This window comes from Pagrus major, chromosome 6, assembly GCF_040436345.1.
Source record: "Pagrus major chromosome 6, Pma_NU_1.0".
In the NCBI taxonomy this organism is placed as follows: domain Eukaryota; kingdom Metazoa; phylum Chordata; class Actinopteri; order Spariformes; family Sparidae; genus Pagrus; species Pagrus major.
The window spans coordinates 20,976,718-20,990,097 of record NC_133220.1 but is presented as its reverse complement, the minus strand read 5'-3'; the positions used below and the strand labels follow the sequence as shown (position 1 = coordinate 20,990,097).

At 38.7% G+C, this 13,380-nt stretch overlaps 1 protein-coding gene across 1 annotated transcript; it reads left to right on the top strand.

Moving 5' to 3' along the window:
- The first annotated feature begins 391 nt into the window (after positions 1–391).
- Positions 392–7,352, top strand: tatdn2 (TatD DNase domain containing 2). The gene is made up of 7 exons (XM_073468881.1): positions 392–630; positions 2,216–2,525; positions 2,677–3,066; positions 3,272–4,276; positions 4,594–4,721; positions 5,271–5,454; positions 6,768–7,352. Exons 2-7 carry the CDS (start codon positions 2,226–2,228, stop codon positions 6,906–6,908), a joined length of 2,148 nt encoding a protein of 715 aa, XP_073324982.1. The 5' UTR covers positions 392–630; positions 2,216–2,225; the 3' UTR covers positions 6,909–7,352.
- The last annotated feature ends 6,028 nt before the right edge of the window (positions 7,353–13,380 follow it).

The following is a 13,380-nucleotide window of genomic DNA, read 5'->3' as shown; positions in this document are numbered from 1 at the left end:
GCTGTCACACTATCTGACCCTCCCTTCTGAGCAAGAAGGAATTGTTGTTTTTTCCACAGGGAACGATGAGCATTGTTTCAAGTTGATTTGTAGATTATAAGAACATTTGAACGTAATGAGTACACCTTGTTTTAATGACTGTTCAGCATTAGACACACAGCCTTACGTCTGTCCTCCTATTGAAGTGTAAATTGCGCATAGTTTCTTGTGTAGTTACAGGCTTCCTTTGAGTCTGTTAATCATATTTGATGTGTTCCTACAGGAACCTTGTATGATCTAGTAATCAGTCCCACAGCCACCACACCACCAGTTACTCAAATCTCGTTTGATTATGACGAATCGAAGTGATCTCGCGAGATGTAGCATAATCTTGACGCTTGGTTGCGTTAAAACAGTTTTAAACAGAGCTTTACCACCATCTGGCGGCTCTTTTAAACACCAAGTTCATGATTCAATACGAGATCAAACATAACAATGAAATGTTCTCTTGTCTTGTTTTTTTTAAGAGACGTTGTTAGCAAGAAATTGTGTAAGCGTACGAGTAGACGCTGGCTGGCTGAACAAACCCGGATCAAGTGACATCTTACTTTGACCTCCCACGCAGTCCCCCACCGTGCCGAGTGGGACAAGGTAACTTATCAACTCTTTAACATTAGTTGTGTAGCTAACTAACTATATGTGTGATAAATAAGTGAAAAATAATTATGAAAAAACAATGGGTAGTGGGCTTGTTTTTGAAGTACCAACATTTAGCTTTGCTTTGAGTTGCAGTTGAGTAGACGATGTTAGCTCACAGTTGATTAGCCTTAGTTGGCTAAAGTGAGGTGCTAGCCAAATAGCCTCGCTTAAGTTCGCGAAATGTCACCAGTGGCTGCACCGTTCAGGTTAGCACAGGTCAGACTTAATTTATAGCTGCACAACCCCCCCAAACACTATAGTAGACGGCGTCCAAATAGATGAAGTTTACAGAGGTTTTGTAGTGTAGCTAGCTGTGCTACAGTAAATGTGCTCATGTGCTGCACTATATTGAGAATATGCTTTGTATTAAAAAAACAAGGAAGTTTTGAGTTGACTGTTAACCAAAGTTATCATTCAGGGTTTTTTGCAGTGCCTTATAATAGAGGCAGGCCATCAATAGTTAGATGCTCAGGGCAAAAATGAGCTTTTTTTGTGGGCAGTGCTTTTTAATTGGATCCTCATTAGCTAGTTGTAACTTTGGCAACAGCAACTCTTCCTGGGGTCCATCATCCCACCTGGCTCCTGGTTTGCTGTGTGGGCATTTTCGTTTCAGAATATGCACCTTGTAAGCAAAATATGAGTTGATATATAAATAAAATAATATCAAGATTTTGTCAGATTGCCTCTCTTCAAGAAAAAGATCAAGATCAGATAATAAAGCAATAGCCACCCAAGGGCATCATGTCAGCTGACATTGTGTTTCAGTTATACAGACACCAATCAGCCAACAATAAAATGTCTAACAGGTGAAGTGAATTACTTTGATCAACCCATTACAATATAATGTTCCTCTGGGAAAACCTTTTGGCCCTGACATTCATGTGGATGCGTAAAGGTTCTTTTTCCGGCACCTCTCAGAGATGCTCAAACAGATTGGGATCCTGGGGATTTGGAGGCCACCTCTGTCAACAACATAAAAATGTGATACACCTTGAATGAATATGAATATAAACACGACAATAACTTGACTTGACAAATGCATTTTTCAAGTCAATCATCGTAACAAAGCGCTTTTACAAAGCAAAGTATTAAAGTATACATTTAAGATTAAAACCAGATAAATTGGATATAATAATATCTAGGAGAATTTAAATAACCCTAGTTGGATAAAAGCCAGTTTAGAAAGGTATGGTTTTAGCTGACATTTAAAACAAAATACAGAGGTAGCAGTACGGTTTTGAAAGGTAATTTATTCCTCAGTTCAGGTGCTATGATCACTCTAGTTTCTAACCTGTATGGAAAAAAATTACTTTTTAGGCAGCAAATACATTGAAAAAGATTTATCCATTGTTTTATCTTCTTCTACGAAGTAAATTGTGCATGAGACAACAGCAATCCTGTAATTGTAGAAAAAATTAATGAACACTGCATTTTTTAGACTTGAGTGTTTTAAAAGCAATGCTTTCATGTTCTTGCTTTGATGGCCGATGGTGAATCAGATTTGTTTATTCCTTTATCCAACTGTGTATTGGTTTAGGATCTTCAACATGGACAGCAACAGAAAGAAGGTCATGTTCAAGTGGCGACAAACTGCAGTCACCTCACCTGTACATCTTCAAGGGAGAGATGCTGGCTCACGCACACCCTCGCGCTGCAATTTGTGGCCGAAAGAAGAATCGCACACTTCGCCACTTTGTGACTCTCCAGGACCTGGCGGCCTTGGAGAGCTGAGTCTGGACACTCCCAAGAGAAAAGCAGCAGTGCTCGGTGAAGGCATGCCCTCTCTTGGCAAAGTTAAACTGAGGAAGCTGTCCCAAAAAAATCATAAACATTTCTTTGCTTCAAAGGTAAATCTATACTGTAAAGCTTGCTTTGACCGTCATTTAATGGTACTTCTAAATTGTTTTCAGATTCTTGAATGTGCTTTCCAATACAATATGTCCAGTTCTTGTTAAGAAATATCTGATTAATTTGTCCTTTTCGCATCTTAACTATCAGGAAAAACCTATGGACAGCTCATCCAAGCAACTTGAATCCGCAGAGAGTGTAGCATCACCGCTTCCATCTCACTCTTTTGTCATGAAAAAGAAAGAGAGGACACCTGTGGAGGGATCAAAGGCTATCTACAGGATGGCAGTGATTGCAGCCATCGACAGCACAAAAGGAAGACACAGCACTACTGACATCCCCAAGACTTTGCCATTTGAACATTCCCCAGTGAAGACTGAACTGCCCAGCCCAGCTTCACTTGATAAGACAGTAATGAGTATTAACTTTTCCTCGATCAAACCTGAGAATAAATCCGAGGACAACGACACTGACCAGGACGATCAGTGGTCCCCCTTACAAGCCCAAGATGACAACTCAGAGGCAAAAACAGACAGAAGGGTGAGTCGACTGGGAGTCTAGCTTTTCCTGTAGTTTTGTTTGCTTATGTATGATTTTAGGTGTTTTACAGCGTAATATGTTAATTTTCTTGAAAATGTAAGTCCTTTTATCTTGTGACCTTAAAGTAAACCAGGAACCATTGAGGATAAAAGACTAAAGTGAGATGCTTCTTGTAGTTTTTAAAAAAATTATTTATGTTTTTCAGAGTGTTGTGCTAAAAGCAGAAGATTCCCCAGAGAGGTTTGTTGCCCAGGAATCCGTGTTTGTAGAGACAACCTCTCAAGATGACTCATTTGATGCAGGAAGTATACCAGAAGCTGAGGACTGTGACTCGCCCTTCCCCTCTCTGGACTATGTCCCAGATTCTCTGCCTAGTTTCCCGATTTATCGGACAGGCAGCCAAAGATGGCTTAGTCCTTCAGAGAATACTCAGGCAGATATACCTTCCTCTCTCCCCTCTTTATACACTAATGAAAACACTGGGGCCCGCCTGGCAGCTGCAGGAAGCATGGAGATGCCTTTCTCACCATCACGGAGACAAGTTTTTGTCTCATTCAAGCAGTCCCAGCCACCAAATACAGGCCCTTCAAAAGCATTGAGAGTTGAGACTGAGAATTTTCACTCCTCCAACATTATGGCCGATTTATTGGATCCCTTTGCTCTGCCACTGCACTCTAACAGTCGAGTATCGAAGCCTTGCTTAAACTCCACAATCACACGCAGACAGTCAGATGGTGGTTTTTCCATGCGTTACCCCCCCCACTCTCTTACTCAAGGCAGCACGCCCAAAAGAAGACTATCAATGAGGGCAGAACCTATAAGGACCAGTTACTCCTACCTGGACAGGCAGGTTGGTTTCATAGACACACACTGTCATCTGGACATGCTCTATGGAAAACTTGGCTTCAACGGGACGTTTGGCAGCTTTCGAGGGCTCTACCAAAGCAGCTTTCCTCCAGAGTTCAGAGGTTGTATTACCAACTTCTGCAACCCAGGGGTCATGGTGAAAGAGGCCCTGTGGGAAGGTTTGCTGGCTGAAGACATGGTATGGGGGGCTTTTGGGTGCCACCCCCACTTTGCCAAAAACTATTCAAGTTTCCATGAACGCAATATACTGATGGCCATGCGGCATCCAAAAGCTGTGGCATTCGGGGAGATGGGCCTGGACTACTCCCACAAAAACTCCACAGACACCCCTAGGCAAAAAGAGGTAAGGCGTTGTTTATATATATATATATATATATGTGTATATATATGTATATATATATATATATATATGTGTGTGTGTGTGTGTGTGTGTATATATATATATGTATATATATATATGTATGTATATATATATATATATATATATATATATAGTCTCAATTTAATAAGACTTTGTAGTCCCTGAGGGTTTATCTTAAACTGGATGGGCCTTATCATTGTGCAGTGGTCAGCAATATACTGTGTGGAATGGAATGACGATACTGTAATATAATGATAAATGTTGTGGTCTGTGTTTTGTTTCATTGCTTCTCTGTGAAGGTGTTTGAGCGTCAGCTGCATTTGGCTGTGGCCATGCAGAAGCCTTTGTTGATCCACTGTCGGGATGCCGATGATGACCTGCTGGAAATCATGAGGAAGTGTGTCCCAAGGGATTACAAAATTCACAGGTGAGTGTCAAGATAAAGTAATCTGACTAATCATTCCCATTAGGGTTGGGCGATAAGATGTTGTACACCAGGCATAAGACGTTACAAATAAAAGAAGAAAATAATCAAATGTTTGGTACAGGATGGTTATTTTTAAAACATTTCCTATTTGAACTAAAGAACAGTTACTGTATATACTGTTACTGTAGTATAAAATTATATATATCGTGATAGAACATTTTGTCCATACAGCCCACCCTTAATTCAAATTTTTCTGTCTTCTTTTTTACTTCTTTCTTTTTTTATCAACATGAAAAATTGTTTGAAAAGTTAGATTCTGTTCTGTCTGGTTTTAAGTTATAATCCTTAAGGTTTCATGAAATCAAACCACATTTTTGATGCCATGTATTGTTGGTATTTCTCTGCAATATCCATTTCATATATTTACATTCAGTAATTATTGCTCTATGTATTAGTTTTCATTGTCACCACAGGTAATGCTGAGCATAACCCTTCACAAAAATGTCTTTTAATCTGTGAATATTCTTTCTTGAATACTTTTGTTTCCAGGCACTGTTTCACAAACAGTTATCCAGTGATCGAGCCATTCCTGACAGAGTTCCCCAACCTGTATGTGGGCTTCACATCCCTGATCACCTACTTCAGAGCAATGGAGGCTCGAGACTCTGTCCGCCAGATCCCTCTTGACCGCATCGTGTTGGAGACAGACGCACCATATTTCCTGCCCAGACAGGTACTGGTTAACTTTATTAGTTTTAGTTACAGTCTCTCTTTCAAACTCAACATTTACTGAATGATGTTTGAGCATTGCTTGAACGGAGATGGATGGAAAAGCATTTATGAGCCTTGTGTTGGAGTCCTTAACTCCAACACACATCATAGCATTGCGCCGGAACAGGGTTGACAGTTAGTTTGTTCACCCTGGTGGCAGGTTTTTATCACTGCCGATCAGAGCTTGAGCCAAAAAATACCTGAAACTGCAGATTCAATTGACCTGGGAATAAATGCTCATTGTACCCTTTCCTACTGAAGACAAAAGCCATATATTCGTGGGTCTTTAAAGGGGTTTTTTCCCAGTGTAAAAGGGGTATAAAAGTTCATGTGAGCTCATATAAGCACACTTATTATGAGGGCTGCAGCTATAGCTTATTTTAGTAACCCAGTATTTTACCAATTATTCAAATAATTTATCAAGTAATTGTATAAAAATACTATTGCTTTGTTAAAGAGCAATAGTACATGTAAATAAGAGAAAGACAGGTCTCTTAAAATGAACAAATAATTGTTCTTTGATTGCAATGAGTGTAGTCAGTGGTGTAGAGTAACCCTTGAACATATTCAATAAATTGGCCTGTGAATAAATGTGTCTTATGAACTCATATAACTTACATTAGTTAATTTGTTAATTTATTTACTATGTATGTGTGTTACCGTACACCTACTGAACCCTCGTCACCACAATCAAACTAAACTGATTACAACTGCTGTAACTACTGGCAGCTATCGGCTAGATTCAGCTATGATGACCAGTGAGGGAGTGAAGCGACTGTTTCAGAAAAACAATGGTGGCTCCTCAAGAGGTTGGCATCGCTGCTTTAGCATCAGTTATATCATAACTGGAGACCATGTTTTCATTTAAAGTAGAGCAAAGAACAACACTGAAGGCTTTTCTTGATGGAAAATATGTTTTCAGTCTTCTTCCAGCTGACTTCAGTAATTTTTTATTTAAAAACTTGCCCCATTGTTGGTAGCGCTCTCCCACTGTTGATCTGATTTGTAGTTAGTCCACATATTTTTTGTATGTGCTTACCCTTTTCCAAACTGTTTTTTGTTTTTCTGTCTTCTCAGATGGTTTTGTGTAACAAACCATCTGGTGCATCAGGTTAGCTTTTGGCCACTAAGCTCTAAAGCTATTGGTAGAGATTCTCAAAATGTATTTGTCAAACCTATGCGTGAACCCCATTTAGTTCGATTTGAAGTGCTTATTGTACTGTTGATTTAATTCTGACTACATACGTATAATAAGTGTGTCTCACTCTTTAACAGGTGAAAAAAGAAGTCTGCCGGTTTTCACACCCTGGAATGGGCATACATACACTGCAGGAGCTGAGCTTGCTGAAGGGGGAGGACATGGACACGGTTCTCACCACCATCCGAAACAACACCACCCAACTCTACGGCATATAGTCCTCAGAGATGGCGGATAAAAACCAGCATGACAGAGAACACAACGTTTCGGAGCTAGTTTATGACACAATCATTTTAGGTGGCATTTTGTTTTAGATTCATTAATCCTAGCGATATAAGAAAATGGAGGAGCAGTCTCATTTTAAACAACTTGAAAGAGCCGATTCTGATCTTGAATTGAATAAAAAGAAGAAAAAAAACTGACTGAAATAAAGATTTCTCTTGTCTGATAGAGATGCTGTTTATCATTGTTTATCTGATCATATTTTATGTCATTGTTCATCTTAGAAATTAACTCCTCTAATATTTTTGTTTTTAAGTTATTGTGTTTGCTGTGTTGCTGTGACATCCTTTACCTTGTTCTAATGTGTCTGGATGTTTGTGATGTCTAGTTTGGTTTGATACAGTGGAGACATTAAAAGCCTGATGTTTTTTTGTATTCTACATGTGTAGTTTGTTGAATCACTCATTTATGCACGAGTGCTGATTGAAGAGTGTGAAGATGCGAAATGGAAGAAGTGAAGAGTTGTCTCTAATACAGCGACACAGATGTGTGGTGTTTGCAATGAGCACATCTTACTCTTTATTGTGAGGAAGTGGCTCTCACACGAGTCCATTAGCTTGCTTACCACCATGTTTTGCTCACACATTTGGCTTGAGTGCTTTTTATTTTGAGAATGATCAGTCTGGCCTACATTTTCTGTTGGTTACAAAAGGTCTTCTGAGGATTAGATGAATGGTAGATGGGTGGATACGTCTCCTGTAAATCACTTTGATAAGATGGATGTGTTAAAAATACGTTCACCCATGCTTGGGTTATGATGAAAGCCTGAACAGTTTTAGAGCACACCATGTTCGTGGCTGCAAGGTGGAATGCAGGACAGACACAAGTGATCAGAGCAGTTCCTGCTTTGCCATGTTTGACCCAGTTCCTGTGATTTGAACAGGAAGTTGAACAGCCTTGTTCTGGGATTCGTAAATCTGATTTTCACCCTTTGAAAGAAACAACATTTAAGCCTGTGAGTTGCTAAAAACCTCAGGAAGCTGTCAAACCAACAGACCTCAGGACTACAAATAATGTTGTGGACAGTTATTTTTATGTCCATTTTCCATGTTTGTTTTTTGGCCAAATGCAAGGTAAAACAGCTGTTTATCCCAACACAGAACCCATTCTCAATTCTATGACCTAATTAAAAGGAGGAAATATAACCCCTGTTCATTCCTCCATCTCATTTACTCAATTTCACCCCGATTCTTTACATGAATTATTTTTTTCTATCAATACCCTGCCAAAGATGAGACACAGACAAAAGGTTAATTAATGCTTTATGTATACGGACACATGTAGGACTATGATGACAAATGAGGACAGGTTGTACGGTACATTTCTTTATAATTACACAGGTAAGAATCTGAATGAATTGGCTGACACAAGGGTTTTACAAGAAAATTGACTAAATATGTTCAATAAAAGAGTCTGACATATTGATGAATCTCTGAGAAACTCACTACAACTTTACATATTTGAGAAGGAACATTCAATATTGACCTTACAAAAAGGAATTTGATAAAAATCATTTTAAGTTCCAAACAACCAAAATTACTTTTTATCAACTTATACTTTGTATTTAATTAAATTTCAACCATCTTACCACCAGTTAAGCTCCATAATAAGGTCATGTAATAACAGCTGAATGAACTCACTGAGACTCTGGGATGTGGTGGAAAGCTTCCAAAACAATCATGAGTTAAATGTTTGTAATGAAATGAAAGATTAAGTGATACATACCATAGCCACATTCTGAGTAATGAGCTGAAGAATACATGAAGCTTTAAAAGAAATAAGATCAGCATGTTTCTGCTCTCAGTATTTTAAGAATCACCATCTAATGAAGCTGAAATTGGAGACGGTACATTCTTAAGTTTCCTCCATGATCTTCAAAGTTGTGGCGGTCCCTCTGAAAGGTGACAAAACATGTCAAAATAACAAGAAATTGTGAGTGTAATCTGTTTACTATACATCAGTTGAGGGGAACACAAGTTTTGACGTATTCAGTAGCTTCCAGGTCGTTTGTCCTATTGACTCGAAATTGATCACAAATGTGGTCCTATACTGGTTGAATGAGACACACCTGTTTTTATTGGATTTTAGTGGAATTTCTATTTTTCATGAATATTTTAACAAAAAAACACTATTTTTCATGAAAACATCGGCCAATTTTTTCAATAGCTTCCAGGTCGTTTGAGCCATCGACTCGAAATCAATGCCGACATGTCTTGTTATACTGGTAGAATGAGACACAGTAGTTTTAATTGGATTTTAGTGGAATTTCTATTTTTCATGAATATTTTAATGAAAAATCACCATTTTTGGCGAATACACCGCCCGATTTTTTAAATAGCTCCCAGTTCGTTTGACCGATTGACTCGAAATCGATCAGAAATGTGGTCCTATACTGGTAGAATGAGACACAGCAGTTTTTATTGGATTGAGGTGGAATTTGGATTTTTCATGAATACTTTAAAGAAAAGTTGACATTTTTCATGAAAACATCGGATGATTTTTTCAATAGCTCCCAGGTCATTTGAGCCATCCACTCGAAATCAATGGCCAAATGTCTTGTTATACTGGCAGAATGATACACAGCAGTTTTTATTGGATTGAGGTGGAATTAGTATTTTTCATGAATATTTTAAAGAAAATTCAGCATTTTTAGCGAATACACAGCCCGATTTTTTCAATAGCTCCCAGGTCGTTTGACCGATTAACTCGAAATTGATCAGAAATGTGGTCCTATACTGGCTGAACGAGACACAGCAGTTCCCATTGGATTCCGGTGGAATTTGTATTTTTGGTGAATATTTTAGTGAAAAGTCTTCATTTTTCATGAAAACCTCGGCCCATTTTTTCAATAGCTTCCAGGTCTTTGGACCGATTGACTTGAAATCGCTCCCAAATGTGGTCCTATACTGGCTGAACGAGACACAGCAGTTCCCATTGGATTCCGGTGGAATTTGTATTTTTGGTGAATATTTTAGTGAAAAGTCTTCATTTTTCATGAAAACCTCAGCCGATTTTTTCAATAGCTTCCAGGTCTTTGGACCGATTGACTCGAAATTGCTCCCAAATGTGGTCATGTACTGTCTGAGCGAGACACAGCAGTTCCCATTGGATTCCGGTGGAATTTGTATTTTTGGTGAATATTTTAGTGAAAAGTCTTCATTTTTCATGAAAACGTCAGCCAATTTTTTCAATAGCTTCCAGGTCTTTGGACCGATTGACTCTAAATCGCTCCGAAATGTGGTCCTATACGTGCTGAACGAGACACAGCAGTTCCCATTGGATTCCGGTGGAATTTGTATTTTTGGTGAATATTTGAAAGAAAAGTTTTCATTTTTCATGAAAACCTCGGCCGATTTTTTCAATACCTTCCAGGTCTTTGGACCAATTGACTCGAAAATCGCTCCCAAATGTGGTCCTATACTGGCTGAACGAGACACAGCAGTTCCCATTGGATTCCGGTGGAATTTGCATTTTTGGTGAATATTTTAGTGAAAAGTCTTCATTTTTGTAGAAAACCTCAGCCGATTTTTTCAATAGCTTCCAGGTCTTTGGAGCGATTGACTTGAAATTACCACCAGTTAAGCTCCATAATAAGGTCATGTAATAACAGCTGAATGAACTCACTGAGACTCTGGGATGTGGTGGAAAGCTTCCAAAACAATCATGAGTTAAATGTTTGTAATGAAATGAAAGATTAAGTGATACATACCATAGCCACATTCTGAGTAATGAGCTGAAGAATACATGAAGCTTTAAAAGAAATAAGATCAGCATGTTTCTGCTCTCAGTATTTTAAGAATCACCATCTAATGAAGCTGAAATTGGAGACGGTACATTCTTAAGTTTCCTCCATGATCTTCAAAGTTGTGGCGGTCCCTCTGAAAGGTGACAAAACATGTCAAAATAACAAGAAATTGTGAGTGTAATCTGTTTACTATACATCAGTTGAGGGGAACACAAGTTTTGACGTATTCAGTAGCTTCCAGGTCGTTTGTCCTATTGACTCGAAATTGATCACAAATGTGGTCCTATACTGGTTGAATGAGACACACCTGTTTTTATTGGATTTTAGTGGAATTTCTATTTTTCATGAATATTTTAACAAAAAAACACTATTTTTCATGAAAACATCGGCCAATTTTTTCAATAGCTTCCAGGTCGTTTGAGCCATCGACTCGAAATCAATGCCGACATGTCTTGTTATACTGGTAGAATGAGACACAGTAGTTTTAATTGGATTTTAGTGGAATTTCTATTTTTCATGAATATTTTAATGAAAAATCACCATTTTTGGCGAATACACCGCCCGATTTTTTAAATAGCTCCCAGTTCGTTTGACCGATTGACTTGAAATCGATCAGAAATGTGGTCCTATACTGGTAGAATGAGACACAGCAGTTTTTATTGGATTGAGGTGGAATTTGGATTTTTCATGAATACTTTAAAGAAAAGTTGACATTTTTCATGAAAACATCGGATGATTTTTTCAATAGCTCCCAGGTCATTTGAGCCATCCACTCGAAATCAATGGCCAAATGTCTTGTTATACTGGCAGAATGATACACAGCAGTTTTTATTGGATTGAGGTGGAATTAGTATTTTTCATGAATATTTTAAAGAAAATTCAGCATTTTTAGCGAATACACAGCCCGATTTTTTCAATACCTTCCAGGTCTTTGGACCAATTGACTCGAAAATCGCTCCCAAATGTGGTCCTATACTGGCTGAACGAGACACAGCAGTTCCCATTGGATTCCGGTGGAATTTGCATTTTTGGTGAATATTTTAGTGAAAAGTCTTCATTTTTGTAGAAAACCTCAGCCGATTTTTTCAATAGCTTCCAGGTCTTTGGAGCGATTGACTTGAAATTGCTCCCAAATGTGGTCATGTACTGTCTGAGTGAGACACAGCAGTTCCCATTGGATTCCGGTGGAATTTGTATTTTTGGTGAATATTTGAAAGAAAAGTCGCCATTTTTCCTGAAAACTTCAGCCGATTTTTTCAATACCTTCCAGGTCTTTGGACCGATTGACTCGAAATCGCTCCCAAATGTGGTCCTATACTGACTGAAGGAGACACAGCAGTTCCCATTGGATTCCGGTGGAATTTGTATTTTTGGTGAATATTTGAAAGAAAAGTCGCCATTTTTCATATAAACTTCGGCCGATTTTTTCAATAGCTTCCAGGTCTTTGGACCGATTGACTCGAAATCGCTCCCAAATGTGGTCCTCTACTGGCTGAACGAGACACAGCAGTTCCCATTGGATTCCGGTGGAATTTGTATTTTTGGTGAATATTTTAGTGAAAAGTCTTCATTTTTCATGAAAACCTCGGCCCATTTTTTCAATAGCTTCCAGGTCTTTGCACCAATTGACTCGAAATCGCTCCCAAATGTTGTCCTATACTGGCTGAACGAGACACAGCAGTTCCTATTGGATTCCGGTGGAATTTGTATTTTTGGTGAATATTTTAGTGAAAAGTCGCCATTTTTCATGAAAACGTCGGCAGATTTTTTCAATACCTTCCAGGTCTTTGGACCGATTGACTCGAAATCGCTCCCAAATGTGGTCCTATACTGACTGAAGGAGACACAGCAGTTCCCATTGGATTCCGGTGGAATTTGCATTTTTGGTGAATATTTTAGTGAAAAGTCTTCATTTTTGTAGAAAACCTCAGCCGATTTTTTCAATAGCTTCCAGGTCTTTGGACCGATTGACTTGAAATTGCTCCCAAATGTGGTCATGTACTGTCTGAGTGAGACACAGCAGTTCCCATTGGATTCCGGTGGAATTTGAATTTTTGGTGAATATTTTAGTGAAAAGTCGCCATTTTTCATGAAAACGTCGGCAGATTTTTTCAATACCTTCCAGGTCTTTGGACCGATTGACTCGAAATCGCTCCCAAATGTGGTCCTATACTGACTGAAGGAGACACAGCAGTTCCCATTGGATTCCGGTGGAATTTGTATTTTTGGTGAATATTTTAGTGAAAATCTTCATTTTTCATGAGAACGTCGGCCGATTTTTTCAATAGCTTCCAGGTCTTTGGACCGATTGACTCGAAATCGCTCCCAAATGTGGTCCTATACTGGCTGAACGAGACACAGCAGTTCCCATTGGATTCCGGTGGAATTTGTATTTTTGGTGAATATTTTAGTGAAAAGTCGCCATTTTTCATGAGAACGTCGGACGATTTTTTCAATAGCTTCCAGGTCTTTGGACCGATTGACTCGAAATCGCTCCCAAATGTGGTCCTATACTGGCTGAACGAGACACAGCAGTTCCCATTGGATTCCGGTGGAATTTGTATTTTTGGTGAATATTTTAGTGAAAAGTCTTCATTTTTCATGAAAACGTTGGTCGATTTTTTCAATAGCTTCCAGGTCTTTGGACCGATTGACTCGAAATC

Bases quoted from the DNA above. Each gene is read 5' to 3' on its own strand.
- tatdn2 (XM_073468881.1), top strand. From the start codon at position 2,226: ATGGACAGCAACAGAAAGAAGGTCATGTTCAAGTGGCGACAAACTGCA. The intron at 3,067-3,271 runs GTGAGTCGACTG...TATGTTTTTCAG, and splicing joins AGGCAAAAACAGACAGAAGG to AGTGTTGTGCTAAAAGCAGA. The intron at 5,455-6,767 runs GTACTGGTTAAC...ACTCTTTAACAG, and splicing joins CATATTTCCTGCCCAGACAG to GTGAAAAAAGAAGTCTGCCG.